The sequence below is a fragment of the Eleutherodactylus coqui genome, chromosome 4 (genome assembly GCF_035609145.1).
Source record: "Eleutherodactylus coqui strain aEleCoq1 chromosome 4, aEleCoq1.hap1, whole genome shotgun sequence".
In the NCBI taxonomy this organism is placed as follows: Eukaryota; Metazoa; Chordata; class Amphibia; order Anura; family Eleutherodactylidae; genus Eleutherodactylus; species Eleutherodactylus coqui.
The window spans coordinates 204,368,419-204,389,565 of NC_089840.1; the positions used below are offsets into that span (position 1 = coordinate 204,368,419).

The following is a 21,147-nucleotide window of genomic DNA, read 5'->3' on the forward strand; positions in this document are numbered from 1 at the left end:
TAGTGACCAGTCGATCCAGGAAGTTCTTATTAGTCCAGAAACGCTGACAAATGGACCGGGAAGTTTTCACTCGCATGCTTTTCTGATCTGTTGCCAAACATTTGGAGACCCACTTTGCAGATAGCTTCTTCATGTTCAAATGTTCATGGATAATGACACAAACAGGTTCACGAGAAATCCCCATGATGTCTGCTATTCCTTTAGCTGAAATTGGCCGATTCTCCAGTATGAGGTTGTGCACAGCATCGACGATCTCCGGAACAACAACCTCTCTTGGTCGTCCAGGATGTTCCTCATCATTGGTGCTTAAGTGGCCCGTTTTAAATTTGGCAACCCAGTTCTTAACTGTAAAATATGAAGGGCATTGATCCCCCAATGTCTGTGACATACCACCATGAATATCCTTTGCAGAATTCTATCACTCCTCTGCTCTCATTTGCTGTGAATATCGTCTTAGATTCCGCCATTTTGTTTCCCCACGTGCCTAAATCATTGTTGCCATAAGCTACAAACAAAATTTTGAAAACATATATTAGACACATAAGGCTTTCATGTGATGTAACATTCGTTACCATAGAAACAAAATAAGAACACAAAGCCAAAGACATATCAGAACCCCCTCTAACAATATATCCTCTACCCAAGTATCAACCTAGTAACTAATTCCACAAAGGCTCTGTGGATGTTGCTGGAATTTGATATGGATTCTTGACTAAACTGTTTAACTCCCTTGGTTAACCCTCAACCAGCATTTTTAGATGTTTTAATACTCAGCTGCTGTAGGTATACAATTTTGTAAGCCATCGTTAGCCTCTTGTGTGGGGACTTAACCCTTTTTAATCTGACGATTGAAGACATTCTGATTGAAGGCTGTACAGCTCCGATGTCGGAAGACGTCCCGCAGGGTATTATTACTGTATATTACTGGCTGCTCTGTTGTCGTGGGCCTCTCCAGCATGTCCCATACCGCAGTACTGGCTCTAGCCAGCAGACGGCGCCATTGTATAATGGCAGAAAGAGAAAACCCCCTAGGAAACCCTGAATCCAAAATTGGATTGCTAAGAGTTAATGTTATAAGCCAATCACATGTTTACCTTTAAATCATAATAAAATCCTTTGAAACTAAATTACAAATTTGCCTCAGGCCCCATATTTAGTTGGACCAACTTGTTTTAAAACAAATCCTTTTATCAGGTCAGTGGGTATTTTAACCTGTAATTTTTGATACAAGAACTTGCAATTCTCCAAGTATTCCAACAGATGGGGCAGATTCCATGAGTCAGACCGATTGCCTTTGGTTTCATTTCTTTTAATGCCCCTCAATGAAGTGCTTATCTTTATTCTTTCCTTAATCTGCAGAATTATTTTCCATTTAAATGAGTTCTCTGTTCTCATTTCCTGCTTTATATTAACTCTGTTAACCTCATATTTCTTAAGTTTTAAATTTGATATTTTGTATCTGGTGCTAAGAAGATTGATTCAACCGCTATGCAAAATGTTACTCATTATAAGCAAAACTGATTCGGGCTGCATAAATGTCCTTTCAGACAGCATTCAGGGCCAAGTAATTTCGATGAATGCTGGTGAAGTACGGACTTCTTTGGAAATTATATATCTGCAGAGGTGTCAGAGTAATTGAAACATAATACCCACACCCATGCCCATGCCACTGACTGACACCAGCTGAAGCGCTTTGAAGTGAGTAAAATCCAACACATAAAATTACTGTATTCGTTTCTAATTGCTGCGATTCTGGACATGAAATATCACAAGTAATTGCTATTTAATCATCCCTTTTATGTGATTTAAGAAATAATAAATGCTTAAGTATATATAATTATATAAATCATCAAACCGTCAGAAATTATAATAGATGCCTTTAACATTTATTTAACCTATGATCTTGTATTATTGAGGTTATTAGACTTGCAGCATTGGACACAGTCTAAAGTTACCAATCTGTGCCGGCTCACGGATAAGTCCTTCACCGCAAGAGAAAAGCATGACCGAAAAGAAAAAAATTCAGTTACTTGGTAATTAGGTAAAGAGTCCATTTTTAAACTGCTGATTAATCTTGGCTATCACTTAAGGTTTTTTTTTCACCGATTATACATACTTAATATGCCACAAAATTGTGCCATCCCCTCATATACCATGAAAAAGGGGTACTAGATTTTCGTGCTTAGCAGGACAGGCAAGCACAACTACTCTATATACATGTGAAGGAGCAGCCATCGGTTGCTGTGGTAGGAGAACAGCTGGTTGGGAATGCGCAGTCCCTTTATATAGATATGAATGGAAGTTGCAGAAACAGCCACACAAGTCTGGAAATAAAAATATAAGGTCCTGTAAAGCAGTCCCAATTATCTTGGGTACAGACACTGCAGCACTGGAGATGGACTAAGGTTGTATCTTGACCAAGAAGGTTCTTTAGCCGGATGAGCATCCTTGTTTGTGGTCTCAAGGATCTCCTATGCGAGACCACTTTCAAACAAAGACTAAAATTTTAAAAAGAAAAGCACTAAATGTGCCTTATGGGCCATTTACACATACTGATTCACTTAAAATACGCTCAAATGGGGGGCATGGCCTAAGAGAGAGATCGGCGCAGTCGCAAGGCTATGAACTCCAAGAGAAAAGGCCTCTCTAAAGCTACCTAAGGTGGGATCCCGACAGCCTGAGTGTTGGATCAGGAGGACAGCCTGATGCAAGAAAATGGTAAGAGGCCTTCTCCTGATCCGCCGCTCCTAGAGCTCAGTGAGACCCCTCACCTCACACTAGATGGGTGCCCTCAGACAGAGTGATGCAGCGTGTCCCAGCCAGGGGCTCCCAAGATGGCGCCTGCTCTCCCCCTGCAGAGAAGCACGTTCCCCACAGTACAGCAGCCCGGATGCAGGGAGACGCAGGCTAGAACAGGATACACAAGCCTAAGCCACAGTGTCAGAGAAGACCTCTTAACGAATATCTCCCTTTCAGAGCTGTTCATTAAAGAAAGGATTCTGGCTTTGAGAGGTCCCAGCAGAGAGATTTATCAACTATCAGCCTCAATGAATTCCTCCATGTTGGAATTGGGGAATAGAGTGGATCATCTTGAACATAAAACGGAAGAAGTTACATCATCACACAACGTCCTATACATGTGCACTACAAAGTAGAGGAAGATCTGGAAGCTCTTAAATGTAAAATGGCGGATATGGAGGATAGAAACAGACGCAACAAAGATATGAGGATTTGCAGAAACAGTTTCCCAAGCTGCCTTAAAAGACCATACAGTAAAATAAACACTACCCAATTGCACACTGAAAGAAAGGATAATAGATAGAGCGCATACACTGCCTCAGCCTAAAGCGGTTCCTGAGCACTTCCCCAGAGATGTGATAGCGAGAATTCACTTCTACCACATCAAGCAAACAAGGATGTATGCAGCTAGGAAACACTAAACCTTCTAGCGCCATACGGAAAAAAAAATCCATCTTTTCACAGATCTCTCTCAGGCAACCACACAAGCCAAGAAAAAATTCCATAGTATCACCCTCACACTTTGAGACAACAAGATCCCGTACAAATGGCGATTCCCACCTAAGCCAATTGTATCCAAGAGTCCATGTCATATAAAATCCAGAAAAGGGCCAGGAGCTTTACAAAAAAAAACAAAGCTGGGGTCTCAGGGTAGCTAACCTGAACACCCTAACACCCCTGACTAAGGAATGGGTGAGTAGCTCTAAACACTGAAACCTAAGCAAAACGGGAAAGACTTTCCAGAGTAACCTCGGAAAGGCCAGACCGTACAAAAAGCATCAACAGATGCAGCACAGAGATTTGTTTTGAGCAGGACAAAATCTTTGGGATAACTTACTTATGGAACATGGTAAGCAACTTAAATCTTACAAAGCTACTTCCTACATGGCAAACAAATTTAGCAGCCTCATGGTTCGTAGAGTAAAACAAAAAACTAAAACTAGGATCCCATCCATTAAGAACCGCGTTTAGACAAGAAGATAATCAAGGGATATAGCGGAAGCTTTCAACGGGTCCGAAGCAAAACACTCTAACCTTAAAGAAAACCCTCTAAAAGCAAAACCCAATTGAGTCAGGAACATCTAGACTCTCTAAATATCCTAATCACTAGCCAAGAAATCTTGAAAATTGTAAATGTCACAAAAAAATATATATATATTTTAAATCTTTAGAAAAACGAACTAACCAAGATTAACTTAAGTATTAAACAAAGCTATGACCCAGGGAAACCTTTCATCTGAGATGCTGCAGGCCACAATAGTGGCAATTCCCAAACCGGACAAAGATATCACCTCTCCGCAAATTCAGGCCTATCCCCCTGCTAAATAGTGACACAAAAATTTACGCAAAAATTCTGGTCTAATGTTTACTCAAAATCATACTAACAATAGTCCATGGTAATCAAGTGGGCTTCACACAAGGCAATAAGCATCAGACAGCACAAGGATTAAGGATGTGATGTCTCGGGTGGGAGATCTTTGAACCCCTTTCTTGGGAAAAAGATTTGAAAACTACACATGACCTGACACAATGGGCCAAGGCTTTTACCTGGGCTCACAAGAGCACCTTGTGCACTGACTCACTAGAAGTACACCATAAGGGGGAAACTAAAAAAGGAGAAAATAAATAAACCAAGAACCTTTCATTATTTAATGTGGCTAGAGTATTGATTATAGGCATGTATAACCCTGATATTAATTTATTGCGCGTGCTGTTCCCAATTTTGGATTCTGCTTCTACTGTGTGTTGCAGCCATGGTTTAACGTGCGCCTATAGATTTCTATTGGGATATATTTCTATTGCGTAGTGCTGACCTATTTTATCCTTTTTTTGCACAAATATTGTGAAGTTTTGGCCGCCCATTTACTTTCTGTTCCTCCTACTGGACCATGTAAATGGTATCCTACCTTCTCGGGTTTTATTTGTAGGCTTAGTCCTAAGAGAGGAGCATTCTGAGAGGTAGAAACCCAACTTTCCCAGGCTGAGATTAGACCAGCTGGTATTAGTGTTAGGACCCATCTGAAAGCTTGGTCACCTGGACGTTGGTAGATGGGTCAATGTAATTCGATCAAACTATATACCAAGAACCTTGCATTATTGTGGTTACAATGTGGTTAGAGTATTCAATAATAAGATGGTATATTGGACCATCTGCTAATACCACCTTAAAAAATAATTTTGCAAGTCCGAATAACTAGAAATGATTTCTGATATCAGTAATTGCAGACAGAATGTGTACTATCCACAGGTGTAGCAAAGTTTAACTTGGATGTAATAACTTAGACAAATTATCCTACACTGTTAAAAAGTTTCTGTTAACACAACAAAAGCCACTATAAAGCAATCGAAACAGTAAATAAAGAGTGACACAAAAAGCATTTACACAAGACGAGAAGCTAGTGAGGTTTTTTAACCTGACAAACAACCGCGAATGACAAGTGAACAATTTGTTTACATTCATACTGAACAATTACCGCTCAAAGTTGTTTGTTTAAACGAATTTTGAGAAATAATCGTTACGTGTAAATGGGCCTGAAGATTCCAGAAGGTACTTCGGAATAATATGAGAACAAGGCATCCCACTCACCTCCTCCAGAGTAATCCTGCACTCACAGATACTGCAGTTGCGCCCACAATGGCAGCAAGCTTTACTCTCCGTCTGCTCCCCACTGGATTAGCAACTCCATGGTACCGACGGGACACAGTTGCCAGTCCTACCACTGCTGGCAGGAAGCGAAGACGAAACATCCTATAAAAAAAAAATAAATGAATAAGAACTTTTTACTATGAACAATAGAGGGATCAGAAGCGTCCAATGAAATATAACATTTTACCCAAACACTTCAATTCAAAACTAGCCCAGACTAGGACTCTGCAATCTGAATGAGCTGGAAGGAGTTTTCTACTTTATTAATATTATTATTCTGCATTGATTCTTATCTAAAGAAAAATGGAACAGGAATTAAAGCTTATTAATAGAGATGAGCGAGTATACTCGCTTAGGCACATTACTCGAGCGAGTAGTGCCATAGCCGAGTATCTCCCCGCTCGTCTGTAAAGATTCAGGGGCCGGCGCCGGTGACAGGTGAGTTGCGGCGGGGAGCGGGGGGGGGGGGGGGGGGGGGCGGGGGGAGGAGGAGAGAGATCTCCCCTCCGTTCCTCCCCACTCTCCCCCGCTGCTCCCCGCCGGCCCCCGAATCTTTAGAGATGAGCGGGGAGATACTCAGCTAAGGCACTACTCGCTTGAGTAATGTGCCTTAGCGAGTATACTCGCTCATCTCTACTCATTAAAGGGGTTCTGACACAAATAATTTTTTTATGCTTTAGCAGCCATTGTTCCCTGGTCTGCCTAATGGACCCAGGGAACCCATGGTTTAATGGCTGCTAAAGCATAAAAACATAATACTTACCTGTTCTTCTGTTGTTGTTGACATCGGGGGGTCATCTCCCGGCAAGCAGTCTTCTTCCTCTACGAGCCGCACCACTCCGCGATTGCGCGCATGCGCAGTGGAGAGGTGCCCTCTGACAGGAGTCAGGACGGGCCGCGTCTCCACTGCGCATGCGCAGAATCTCGGAGTTCAGCAGGACGGACGGGCCGCCCACAGCAAGCACTGCTTGTGACGTACTTGCTGTGGGCGGTCCGTCCGTTCACCTCGGAAGTGCCTGACGGACGGACCAGAGCAGGAAGCGGTCTTTTTGACCGCTCATGCTCTGCTTTAAAGGCACAGAAGAAGATGCCGGCTGGAGGGGACATGCCTGGCGATTGCGCCAGGCCAGGCAAGGCGAGTACAATTTTTTTTTTTGATGTCAGAACCCCTTTAACCCTCCTGGTACCCCCATATTTATTTCTTTGCATCGTCTCTAATTTGCACATCCACATATACACAGTGATAAAATGGCAAAGAAACCAGATAGATAATATATTGCAGTACTTCTGTACTGCCGTATGATAAGTGATCACGGGGTCACAGACCTGTTAAAAAAAATCCATGTTAATTTAAGCCCCCCAAAAATCTCATGTACTATTTTTTTTTCCCAAAAAAACCTTTAAAAATAAATTTGAAGACACTGCATTCATAATGACCCATACCATACATTAAAAACACTTCTTTAGGCCTCCTGCACACGGGCGGGTAGAACACCGCATGCGGAATCACCGCGGCAGAGTTCAACCCGGTACCTGGCCAGTGACCCCTGCATACCTGGCCGGCGTATTCTGCAAGCGCTGCGGTTGTGCCCGTTAAAACTTTTGAAAAACAGAAATGAAAATCCCAAAGAACAGACTTAAGAGGCCAAGCAGGCTGTGGCAATAGAAATATCGATTCTCCCCATCCACTGCCCTAACCATACAGTTACAGCATTTAAAGGGGTATTCTAGGCACAGACTAACATTTTAATATCCAATGTACATGATCACAATAAGTCATGCTGTAAGAGGTTCCCTGTACCGTCTAGCTACTGTCTTCATTCTCTAACTATATCACATGACCCTCTGGCTGAAAAATATCCTCACTGTCTGACATCTTGTCGCATTTACTACTTCCTCCCCTGTCCATACCTTCCAACATCCGGTATTAGTGTAACTTAACACCGGAGGCTAGGGGTTTGACAGGAGGAACGCCCCTCTCACACCCCCAGCTCCTAATAAGGTCAAGAAGCAAAGGTCCTGGAAGGACCTAGTAGCTGTGGAGGGCACTTACAGTGCGGGGGAGCTGAAGCGGGGCACATACTGCAGGAGGAGTGTGACCAGGGGACCTTAGTGACAGCACTCCTGCCTGCTTCAGCGGCAGGGGAAGAGGAGACGGAAGGCAATAGTGCAGGACTTAAGCGGGGACACCATTGACAGCGCTCCCGCCTGCTTGGCCCTTATGGGGACTGCAAGGGGGAGGCAACTTTGGCTGGGGTGCAGGAGTGCCACCCAGGGACACCAGCAGCCAGGACAGTTACACAGCTCCCGGATGCTTTAGACGCGGGGGAGGCAGTGCGATACTACACTGTCGGTAGAGGGTGAGCAACAGCAGGGGCGACTCCACTCAATGCGCTTCCGCCTGCTTCAGCCGCAGGGAATCCGGCAGCATCGCCAGAGAAGAGCTGCATGACGTCTTTTATTATTTATGTCAGGGTGAGGGGTAAGTGTAACAGTTAGCCTTATATTCAAAGTGTAAGGCTAACTGTGACACTTACCCCTCACCCTAACCCTCCATTGCTGACATAAATGATAAATGACGCCACACACCTCTCTGCCTCCAGAGCTGTGCTTAGTGGGCTACAAGGACCTGCAGCCCATCTAGCTCTGCAGCCAATCAGATACAAGGGGCGTCACCCCTCTTCGAATCTTGACTCCACCAGGACTTCCTGGTGGCGTCAAGATAAACTAATACCCCAACATCCTGTGAGCAGTGCATGATGGGAGGACAGTGGAGGAAGCAATACAGAGTATTGCTCATGTGTAGTTCAGAGTGCCGAAAGCTCTATTTGCTTCAGCAGGCTCTCTGGCAGGGAGGTTGGTGCTGCTAAATTGTAGGATCTGCGAGCCTTGTGCAGAACAACAAGCTCTATGCATGCTGGGAGTTGTAGGTAACAGTCTGCATAAGTGATGCATGTAAACAGTGGAAGATTTGCGGCTGTACAGGATGTAGGAGAGAATCCATAGTAACATAGTATGTTAGGCTGAATGAAGACAATGTCCATCTAGTTCAGCCTATTACCACCCTCTAGTTGTTCCAAAGGAAGGCAAAAACCCCAAGAGGCAGAAGCCAATTAGCCCATTTGGGGGAAAATTCCTTCCCGACTCCATAGTGGCAATCAGTGCCAATAATCCCTGGATCAACCTTTGATAGTTCCTACCCAAGTAGGAAACCTGAAACTACAAACCCGCTTGTCACCGAATGTCTATATTCTGTAATATCCTTCCACTCGAGAAAGACATCTAGAGCGGCAGATAAAGGTACAGGTTGCCGCTACTTCCGCTAACTCCTAGAATTCAGCATTTCAGAATTTCCATTTTGTTCCTGAAAAAAAAATCTTTTAAAAAGGTTGCCCCATTTGAACAAATCTTCTCTATATTCCTTGCCAACACTGTAAGGCCCCCTGTCCACGGCCATTGCGAAATATCGCCAGCGATATTCCACTGCAGGGGAGGGCCGCTGTCAGTTCTCTGCGGTGAGCCTATCTGACACATAGGCTCACCGCAGAGAAGGGCGGCATGCCGTGATTTAGATCTTGCGGAGAATCGCTACGATTCTCCACTCGTGAACGCCACGGCTGCGCTTTCTATAGCAAGGCTATGGAAAGCGTTCATTGCATTACCAGCGGCAGGATTATCGCTGCGGGGAACACAATGAACTATCGCCCGTGGACGGGCAGCCTAAAACTCTTCCCTCTCTAGAGGCCATATTTTATATACTCGCCTATTGATTTGAACATCAACTTGGTTATTCTCCATTTACCTATGAAGGTCAAATAAATTCCAGAATTTCAGCAGTTGGACCCGTGGCTCACCCGACATGTCCGTTTTAGCAACTGCAGCTTAACTCTGAAATTTATGATCAACTTTTGCTGAGATATTCAGTGAATATCATTGTCAAATGTTATTGTCCCAAAAATCCCACTATATTAACCCTTTCCAATCCACTGTCTGACATCTGAAGACCTTATGATTTAAGGCTGTACAGCTCCGGTGTTGGAAGACGCCTGTTGGGGCTCTCTTACTGCATATTTCCAGCCTCTCTGCTATTGGAGCCTATCCAACGTGTCACCTCATGCAGTACTGGCTTTAGCCAGCATATAGCGCTGTTGTGTAACGCCACAAAAAAAGTAAGCCCCTTTGGAAAATCAGGATACTAATTGGATTGGAAAGGGTTAAGGCTGCCTGTCCACAGGCGTTCTTGTACTGCGGTTCCCGCTGCGATAATCCGGCCGCGGGGAACGCAGTGCACGCTTTCCGTAGCGTTGCTATGGAAAGTGCAGCCCCCCTGCCCACGAGCGGAGAATCATAGCGATTCTCCGCTCGCGGCCAGCAAATCGCAGTATGCTGCAAATTGCCGCAATTCTCAGTGATGAGCCTATCTGTCAGATAGGCTCACAGCGGAGATCCATCTGCTGGCTCCTGCACCTGGGCGGCAGCTCCCGCAGCGGAGACTCGCCGCCGGATACTGCAACACCCGTGGACAGGCAGCCTTAGTTATTTTGTTTAATCAGTTTACAGAACTAAATATTACTGCCTCTTTAAAGAAACCTTGTAGAGTTCTCAGCTTTTTATCTAACATTGGGTTGTCTTATATAATTTTAATCTCTTCTGGACTTCATACAATTTTCTGACCATCTATAAGAATCAAGGAAGGTTATCCTTTAAATGATGCAGTGTATGTAAATGTATCTGCAACAAGTCCCTGCAAGCCAATACTTCAGGGTTTATGGCTGTGATTTATACGGAAGCTGCAGCTCTGTCCACGTCCCATTCATTCACTCCTTCAGCGGTGGACGTTTTGTTTTTATTAACGCATCCCGTGTTCTCCCTTTACTTGTCAATGTCATTGTCGCCCGCCTGGAATCTCCTTTTTAGTCTCATCCAGTAATTTAATACGCTGGCAGATTTATTTGCTGGCAGTTCTACTTGGTAGCAATTTCTGCAATGCAGTAAAGACCAGAGCGAAGCTCAACACGGAGCCGCTATGGACGGCTAACAGGAGGGTTAAACAGGAATGCTTTTATCTTTAAATATACCAGTATGATCCGCAACAAAATACCCATCTGATGCCTACAGTGCATTTGTGTCAGATCTGAAGATCATTGATCCACTGTAAGGATATGCTCATGATGGAGAACACCAATGGAGAGTGTATTGTCTTACTACAGAACCCAATGACATTGCCACACCACAAATTATGCATTAGAGGGGTTGTACCAGAATATCAAGCGATAACGAGCTGATTGGTGGGGGTCTCACCTCTGAGACCCCCGCCAATTCCACGAATGGGGGTTCTGTGTTTCCCGTCGTCCTCTCTGCCAGCTTACTACACCGGCTGCAGTGAGGAGAAAAATGGAATATTGTACTGGTCATGCAAGCACACCTGCACTCCATTCACTTTCATTGGGACTGCGGAGTACCCACTTGGGCATTTCCGTCACTTCCATTGAAATGAATGGAACGCTGATCACACATGCTCGACCAATGCTGCATTCAAAGTGATATCACTATGGGGGAAGAAGTGACAAGATAGCAGGATATTGGAGCCTATTCTTGAGACACCCAATCAGCAAGTTTTCTCCTATCCTTTGGGGGGATAATGTTATACTATAGCATGACCTTTACATAGAACAGTTTTTGCACGCTTGACAAGTCTTTGTAAATAAAGGGGTTTTCTTGTTACCAGACAAGATTCCCCGATAACACCAACTGTGCTAAAACTACTAAAAAAAAAAAAGCAGTACATGCCCCTCCTCTGGCACTGCCATCCAATGCTGCAACCCCCTTGTGGGCCCAATGTTTTTTGTGGCAGGTAACGTCAGCAGATGTCACCTGACAGAGGCAGCCAATAAGAGGCTTCAGTGTCACTGTTCAAAATTCGTGGCATCATGGCACCGTGGAAGCGAGCACTGATACCAGGAGAATGGGGCGGTGATGCCGCAGCGGTCAGGTGACTTCCGCTGATATCTGCCACAACAAACACTTGATGGGGCTGTAGCACTGGATCGCGGCGGCAGAGGAGGGTTAAGTACTGTTCCTTTCATTATTTTTAGTAGAAAATGAGAGGGGTGGACCAAACATGATGGTATCGGAGGCTTTGGTCCAAGAAAATGGTCTAGAGACTAAAAAGCCTTAGAATGGGCTGTGTAAATTGAATTGACTAAGGAGATGCTAACAACCAGGAGAACCCACCAATCATCCTCCACTTCTCCTGCCGTATCCCCAGCCCCATTACTGTTACATCAGCACTTCTGGAATGCATATCACTTAGTCTTAAAAGTTATGTCCTACCCAGCGTGACTGAAGGGGGTTCACCCCAAAACGTATATCCCATGCTGGTTTTTAATATACTTAATAAGAGAAATTGGATATAAAGTAAGCCTCTTTCCAGATGACCTCCTGCTGACCTAATCCCAACCCCTAACGTCCCTATCGAACTTAATGTCCATATTAGACACCCGGGCAGCTCTCTCGGGTCTCCGAGTGAACATCGATAAATCAGAACACCTAAGAAAACTGGCTAATCTCATTTCCCAATTCCAGCATAAAACAGCACTACATAACATGCCTGAGAATCTATTTGACCACCTCAACTCACTCCCTGTATAAGTGTCATTATCCCCACCACCTAAGAAACTTGCATCGGACCTGTTAAAATGGGATAAGTAGAAAAATGGTTACTCTGCCACGGATATTGTATCTTTTTAGATGTCTGCCAATACCTATTCCTCCACCCACTCTTTGCAACTTTCAGCACACCATATTTAAAGGGGTTGTCCCGCGCCGAAACGGGTTTTTTTTTTATTCAATAGGCCCCCCGTTCGGCGCGAGACAAACCCAATGCATGGGTTAAAAAAAAAAAAAGCGTTTAGTACTTACCCGAATCCCTGCGCTGCGGCGACTTCTTACTTACCTTACCAAGATGGCGGCCGGGATCTTCACCCACGATGCACCGCGGGTCTTTTCCCATGGTGCACCGTGGGCTCTGTGCGGTCCATTGCCGATTCCAGCCTCCTGATTGGCTGGAATCGGCACACGTGATGGGGCGGAGCTACGAGGACCAGTTCTCCGGCACGAGCGGCCCCATTCACCAGGGAGAAGACCGGACTACGCAAGCGCGTCTAATCGGGCGATTAGACGCTGAAATTAGACGGCATCATGGAGACGAGGACGCTAGCAACGGAACAGGTAAGTGAACAACAACTTCTGTATGGCTCATAATTAATGCACGATGTACATTACAAAGTGCATTAATATGGCCATACAGAAGTGTATAACCCCACTTGATTTCGCGGGACAACCCCTTTAAATTCATCTGGGCCAATAAAAGCTCAAAAATTAAGCATACTGCAACGCACTACCAGCGACGATTCAGAGGTCTCTTGGTGCCCAATCTAGTTAAATACTTCAAATCAGCACGAATATCCCAATGGGCAGTATGTTTGTGTAACACAAATGGCCCGCTCTGGGTGGACATTGAGAAACAATGCATAAATCCACACCTTACACCATTCTTAACCTGGTCCTCTGACCCCCTCCCCTCAGGATTGCTTCAGATGAGCCTCCCCTCATTATTCCCTACTACTGTGGAGAAACATCCAATTTAAATACAACAAGTCTTCGAAGACCTCCCCAATGCTACCAATAATCCCCAACCCAAAGTTTCCACCAAAAGCCTGGACTCTTTTCACAAAGTGGTGGAGCAATAACCGCATTACGCCACTTCTACAACAAGTCAAAACTTTTCACCATACAACACTAAATAGCAACATTCAAACCACCTACACAGGAACATTTATGGATCAACCAGGAGTTCCGCTTTGTCCACTCCCTATCTTTGCACCCATACCTCCCAAAACGACCCAATTCGAAAAGCTATGTGCTATTGACCAGTCGCAGAGGAGCCATCTCATATCTACAGTATGCTGAACCAACCCTTAGCAGAAGAAAAGCTTTTGTTTAGGAGGTGGGTGGAGGACCTAGAAATGGAGAGTACTCTAGAGAGATGGAAGCACTACTGCTCCACAACCACTAAGGGCAGCCACGAAGTCTCCCTCATGCAAACCTCAGTTAAAATCCTACATAGAACGTATTTCGTGCCACAGAGACTGCACCATTTGTACCCATCCTCCTCCCCGTTCTGCTTCCCAGGTTGCCAGGAATTAGGGAATATGCTTTATACTGGGTGGTCCCCCCGGAGGTAGAGAAACTGTGGGTGCGATACCTACATCTCCTATGGTCTTCCTCCTAGGAGATCATCCACCAAGGCTTAAAGCTCTAAGCCCATAAAGCTCATTCAGTTTATTTCTATGGCCGCAAGGATCCATGTTGCTTCCAGATGGAAATCCTCTAATCTCTCCTTCACTGAGGTGATCAATAGATTATCCACAGTTATTAAAGGATTCACGCAATCAGAACGCATTCCTTAACCAATTTCCTAAGTACTTGGCAGCCCTGGATTAACTACCTAGAAGTCCCAAGACTACGTCATAATACATTATCTACCTAACTATCCCATCAGAAACCAGCTGCAGTTATTTACTATGCACATACTAAGGAGTCAATGTGGATCCTTGACAACCCTTTGTTTTATACCTTTAGTTACCCCCTCCCATTCTTCCATTTGTTCGAGTACGATGTTATATTACAAATTGATTGTACTTTAACCCTTTCCAATCCACTGTCTCACGTCTGAAGACATTAGGATTTAAGGCTGTACAGCTCAGATGTTGGAAGATATCCGTCGGGGTCATCTTACTGTATATTGCCAGCCTCTCTGCTGTCGGAGCCTATCCAGCGTGTCACCTCATGCAGTACTGGCTTTAGCCAGCAGATAGCGCTGTTGTATAATGGCAGAAAAAGAGTAAGCCCCCTTAGGAAAACCACGATACAAACTGAATTGGAAAGTGTTAAAAAAGCAATAATCATCCCCCTGCTTGGGAACTTAAGAATGCTATGCAACAGTACATCTGTGAAATTTTATCAGAACAAGAAGAGATGACCAACTGCCATTGAGGAGTCTCCTTGTAAACCACTGATTTTACCAGTCAACAGCTCATCTAATGTAGGATAACAAACCATCCACAAAAAGCTTACAAACTGCCCCTTTGGCTCCTAGAAGAGGGTCCCATCCTAAACTATGTCAATTGGCTTTATGCAGAAATTTTTTTTACCAAAACGGACAAAAAAGAATGTATGGAAATTCTAATTACTAGATTCGCTACGTGAACATAAGAAGCTTGGAAAAAACTGTGTGTGGCAGTGCTCACTGTTTGTGTGTGTGACCGCTCGCCTTCCTCACAGCTTGTCCTTAGCACTGCCCGCCTTTCTTCAACACTTGTCCTCTCTGACGCTCGTTTGGGTTTGCTTCTCTCCGGCGCTACAGGCAGCAGGGACGTTCATAGTCTTGTGAGAGTGAGGTAGAGAGATGTTGCAAGACTATGATTCTCCCCAACAGCGCTCACCGCTATGCTTTACATAGGGAACTTTGATGTGGCCCGACGGGTCACTCGATGTACCCACCTGAAATTTTTGGATTATTACGGCAGTGGTGAGGGTCTAAGGAAGGACCCAAAAACCATCCTCCTAAGGTGAGGCAAAGTGCTAAAAAAAGAGTGGTGCAAGAAAATACATGTAGGCTTATTTATATTAGATAACTGTAAAATCCTAATCATGATCATGATCAATTGCCTTTCAGTTCTTGTCTAAAAAAAAACACGTAAATTAACCATTATTAGTCTCTTTAGAAAAGCTAGCTGTACGTCTATGGCCAGCGTTCTATATCAAGACTCACGAACATCTAACATTTTCATTAAAATGTACCTACCTTTCCGTATCCCCGTCACGGCCGCAGCTGTTTTTGTGCTGTGCCACGGATACGCGGGAGAGCAGGAGTTTAAAATTTAAAATGAAAGTGTGCACGGCGCTTGCGCTCGACATGCTGCTGGCGTGCCGGGCACACCTGCCGGGCAGAAAAAAGAAGATCTGGCCGTGATGGAGGGGAGACCCGCAGTGTCCTGACAGGTGAGTATAATGACATTTTCCTCCCCATGTCCTCGAGCATGCAGGGATTCTGCTGCAGGAATTCATGAGCGGAATCCCTGCATGCAAGTGGACATTAGGCCTAAGGCCACCTGCACAGGGCAGAGCTGGATTCCGCATGTGGGAGACTACAGAGGAATCTAGCTCTGACACCGGCTGGCGACCCTGGGTACATGTGTATGTTTTGTTTTTTTTCAAAGTTAATTTTTTCTGCGCCATCGCTAGGCGATGACATAGGTACCCATGACCTATCTGCAATGGCAATTGCAGAAGGACCGGGGGTCGGACGCCTTCAATTGACTTCAATGAATGCAGTCCATGCAGAATCCGCAATAAAATAGAACATGTCGCAGTTTTTCCTCCACTAGCGGAAATCGCTATTGATTTCTGCTCATGTGCAGGAAGAAGCACTTTTCCCACAGCAGGTTACTAATGTAGGCATTTGCTGTGAAACTGCAGTGCAGATGCCTGCCATGGATTCCTCAATGCAAATGTGTTCGTGTGCAAGTGGCCTTAAAGTCCTAGTTGCTAAAGAAGCTAAATGCCTAATAACAAGCAGTGGGCTGCAGAGGGGAAGCACTCCAGCCTTGATTTTCAGTGGTAAAACAAAAACATTTTTAAAAAGGGAAAATATATTACAAAATTGATGAGACATACATGCTATTAGGGCTAATGCCCACGGCCAGAATTCCGCTGCGTGAAACGCAGCAGAAATCTGCGGCGTTTCACCGCAGCTATTAGGTTCTATTGAACATAATAGCTCAATGTACACGCTGCGGAATTCCACTGTGGAATTCGGCAGCGTGAAATTACCCGTGGCATGTCCTATTTTCTGCAGGCGGACGGCTTTCATTATAGTCAATGGAAGCCGCCCGTCATGCTATACTTCCGCTGTAGCACGGGGGAAGTATAACATGAATACGAGTCCCGCCCACAGCTGGGTGCATCATGTGACCCTGCCGATGTGTCATGCGCCGTACTGCACATGCGCGCTGGCAGTGTCATGTGGGAGCTACGCAGCGGATCTGGGGGGGGGGGGGTGTATTGGGTCTTTGGGGGGCGCGCCGTGAAGGACTCCGCTGCGGTATTCTGCTTGTGGAGCCCGTCACGGTAGTGTGCATGAGGCCTTAAAGAGTCGCACGTTACCTAGAAAGTTAGGTATCCAGTAAAGATTTTTTTTCCTAATTTCCCATCCACGAGTCCCCATAGACATGTAAAAACTAAACAAATGCAGATAAATGTGGCTCAAAATGTTTATTATTAAGGTTAATGTAAAATATAAAAAACACTGAAAGTCTAGTAACAAAATAGCACCTGGGCTCTTAGCTGTGTACAAGAAACCGAAAACAAGACAGTTAAGAATATTGTGACACCGTTTAAGTTTGTACACCATAAAAGGTGGTAAGCTCCTGAGCTTGACTTGTCAGCGGCACATATGACTTGCAGAAGTATTGTGCATGCCCATTCAGGGGCATCAATAATAAAGATTTATGCTAAAGGCAGCCTAAACGTACGCTTTGAAGTTTATTCTAATATTTTATAGACACAATAGAGCTTTAAAAAAACGTTGTTAAGCAACAGCAAGACCATTTTTTTCTTTCTGTACAATCCACAAGGATCCAGCAATAGTTTTTATCATTAATCATTAGAATCATAAACATTTTTTCCTCATTTAAAAAAGCTGTATGGAAAAATCCCAGTAGTCCTAGCAGTGTGTCATCCGCCAACAGTCACAACAATGGCTGCCCGTCCTTCTAGTGGTCACAGGTAGCCATGAACATTACCTTGGCCCTCCCTTGTGTAGCGAGTCTCGCCCCCTCCCACCAGTGGTCACAGGAATGTTTCCATCATCTTTCCTCCCACACACTACGGGGTAAATTTACTATGACCGACCTTTCTAAGTATAGATTCCCCTGGCACACGATGCATCTAGTACATGAAGACGCCCACGCCTCTTCATGTATTAAGTGCATCTTGGCACCTTCGTGCAATGAGACAGAAATGTAATCAAGGTCTGACTCGATGCACATTTCTGGAATATTTTACACCAGCGTCTAGCTGAAATTATACAAAAATATGTCAGTCTGGGCACACAAGGCCCTCTTGACAAGCCCTGTCCAGTTTTCAGAAAATGTCAAGGCCAGCACAAAAAGTTGAAGTCACACATTTTTGCGCACAAGGGACATGCAGGAATGTTTGCCACTTTTTTTACTCCATTCTTCTGGTGTAAAAGCCTTCATAAATGTCCCCGTATATACATGAGGCAGGAACACCTAGCGCTGTCATTACCTGACACTTACAATGTATGTTCTTCGCCTGCCCTGCAGAATCTGTATGTTTAGGACTATCTAAGTGTGACAACTGGACATCTAGGGTGTTAATGACACTCCAAAGCCATGAATTTGGCAATAGGTTGTACAAAGCTGTATTTCAAGGACTTTTATAGTCAGTCCTGGGTACCAAGTGCAGCAAAACAAAGTATTTGGTAATTGTGCTTAATCTACAAATATAGGAAAATGAGGGTTCTAGAACTATGCTTTGTTCTCCTCACTGTTGGATTTTTCATTCAGAATTTCCCTATTATGATGCTTCCCAACCTAAAAGCGACCCCCCCCCCTGGTCTGGGGACGCTTCCCAACCTACAAGCGACCCCCCCCCTCCCTGGTCTGGGGACGCTTCCCAACCTAAAAGCGCCCCCCCCCCCGCCCCTGGTCTGGGGACGCTTCCCAACCTAAAAGCGCCCCCCCCCCCCGCCCCTGGTCTGGGGACGCTTCCCAACCTAAAAGCGCCCCCCCCCCCCGCCCCTGGTCTGGGGACGCTTCCCAACCAAAAAGCGCCCCCCCCTGGTCTGGGGACGCTTCCCAACCTAAAAGCGCCCCCCCCCCCCTGGTCTGGGGACGCTTCCCAACCTAAAAGCGCCCCCCCCCCCCCCTCCCTGGTCTGGGGACGCTTCCCAACCTAAAAGCACCGCACCCTCTCCCCTGGTCTGGGGACGCTTCCCAACCTAAAAGCGCCCCACCCTCCCCCCTGGTCTGGGGACGCTTCCCAACCTAAAAGCGCCCCACCCTCCCCCCTGGTCTGGGGACGCTTCCCAACCTAAAAGCGCCCCAGCCCCCTCCTGGTTTGGGGACGCTTCCCAACCTAAAAGCGCCCCACCCCCCTCCTGGTTTGGGGACGCTTCCCAACCTAAAATCGACCCTCCCCCCCCCCCCCGGTCTGGGGACGCTTCCCAACCTAAAATCGACACCCCCCCCCCCCCCCCCCCGGTCTGGGGACGCTTCCCAACCTAAAATCGACCCTCCCCCCCCCCGGTCTGGGGACGCTTCCCAACCTAAAAGTGACCCCTGCTCTAGTCCACGGACACTCCCAACCTAAAAGCGACCCCCCCCCCCCCCCACTTCCCTGGTCTGAGGACGCTTCCCAACCTAAAAGCGACAACCACCCCCCCTCTGGTCTGGGGACTCTTCCCAACCTAAAAGCGCCCCCCCCCCCCCCACCCAGTCTGGGTACGCTTCTCAACCTAAAGCGACCCTCTGGTGTTTTTGGACAAATTTTTTGCCTTTGACCGGAGGGTACAGTATACTTCTCTGCAGATGTCCCTCCGATACACCACTTTGGGATCCTGTTTTCAGCTGTCCAAGATGGCAGCTTCTAGCTGTATAATTACACTGCGCTTTCCTCTGATTGGCCAACACTTATCAGGTGAACAGTGCTGGCAAATCAGAGAGCATCAATAGTGCAAAGTAACACTACAACTGCACTGCGGAGTTTAGGAAGTCTAAAGATGGCATTCGCCATCTTGTAAGGTTGCATTTGTACAGAAGAAGAGCAGCAGTTGGAATAACCACCCTTTCCGGTCCCAGGAATAGATTTTGTCCCAAAACCGGCGGGTCACTTTACCCATGCCTAACAACTTATGACTGAAGGGAATAAACGAGGTTTAAAAAAAAATGAAGACAGATGAGATTAGTTACTTACAGCTTATGCTGCCTAACTGAGATATTTCTTCGTGCTGTAAAGGTTAATGGAGGTTTTGAGGGATTTCCCTAATGGATAAGTTAAGTGGAGTGACTCTGTAGAGATGAGAATTGGAGTGATCTGTGTGACTTCTTACAGCAGAGATAATATGCTTTGCTGCTGGCACCTATACAAACCATCATCCGGGACAGTTTATAAAATAGTGAGACTTCAGCACTTTAATGAGAACTGAAACTTCTGTTCACAGCATGCCTGACGAGACATACTTGAAAATACAATTTCACAAAGTCATCACAGCGAGAGCCGCTAAGAGATGCAAGAGGCCAAGGAGGTAACACAGAGATAAAGTAACTTCTGTAAGACGGCAGCGGAGGAGGAAAAGCTAAACACGGATTAAAGCTGGGGGCGCTGCTATGAATGCTCTTACGGACACCTTGCCTGTCACTGCCATCTAACGAAGGAATGTTAATATCATAGCCAATGGGATAACTAGGAAAACTGAAATCCGGTCTTTATTCACCAAAACATTTTCTACATCAAAAAAAAAAAAATTTAAATAATCACTCCTTACGTTTTGGCCACTTGGGATTTTCCATCCAACTATTATGTGGTTTACGGCCTGCTAAGTGACTGCATGAAATTCTGCATGAAAATCTGTGACGGGCCTGACTTTCCCCGTGGACATGAGGCCTTAGGCCAGGCTTACTAGGGTATATGTTTACAGCGTATCACAGGGGCACCATACGCCCATGAGCTATGCGGTAACTCGCAAGCAAATACATTGCCTTATGCAGTATCGCTCACATTAATGTCAGAATTGTATAATAAACAAGCGCAAAAAAATAACGCAGCATGTTCTATTTCGCCACGTATATACGCAAGATAGAGCCTAAACAAAACAAAAAAAACACAGAAGGACTGCGCATGACAGCGTATGTGAGATATGGTGTCATGCGCAGTACAATTTCGCCGCCATTTGCACCAGTCCTCTGGTTAACGCTGGCTCTAGAGCTGTTAAACCCTGTTTGACACCAGGCGCGTTGTACGCTTTTGGCCGAGTGAGCCCGGCCTTAGGCTGTATTCCAGATTAATAAGCACCAAGATGGGACGCGGCTTTCCTTTCTCCACGCAACCGAAAGTCACGTGAAAAAAACGCAGCTGGGAATGGGTGCACTGAAATCAATGGGCTCTATTCACTGCATATAGTCGCTCGTGTGAAAGAGCCCTAATAGAGCCGGCTCATCCTACTTCCGTCCGCTGCTATACTCCTCCGTGTGAACTCATGTACCACCTCTCCTCCATCGTGTTCAGTCCTATACAGCAAATCGCCATCAGCCCGGATAAAACGCTTTCCTACAAGCCGGCCATTCTGTGTCATGCCTGCGCCAATATTGCAGCTCTCAGAAGATCTGTGAACTTCC

General features: G+C 45.6%; 1 protein-coding gene across 1 annotated transcript in view; it reads right to left on the reverse strand.

Annotated features, from left to right (window-relative positions):
- The window catches only part of MICU1 (mitochondrial calcium uptake 1), a 275,102-nt gene that overhangs the window by 245,388 nt on the left and 8,567 nt on the right, over positions 1 to 21,147 (reverse strand). The window contains exon 2 of the mRNA XM_066600576.1: positions 5,606 to 5,767. Within this exon, the coding sequence (XP_066456673.1) occupies positions 5,606 to 5,766 (161 nt within the window). The 5' untranslated portion in view covers position 5,767. The remainder of the gene's footprint in view (positions 1 to 5,605; positions 5,768 to 21,147) is intronic.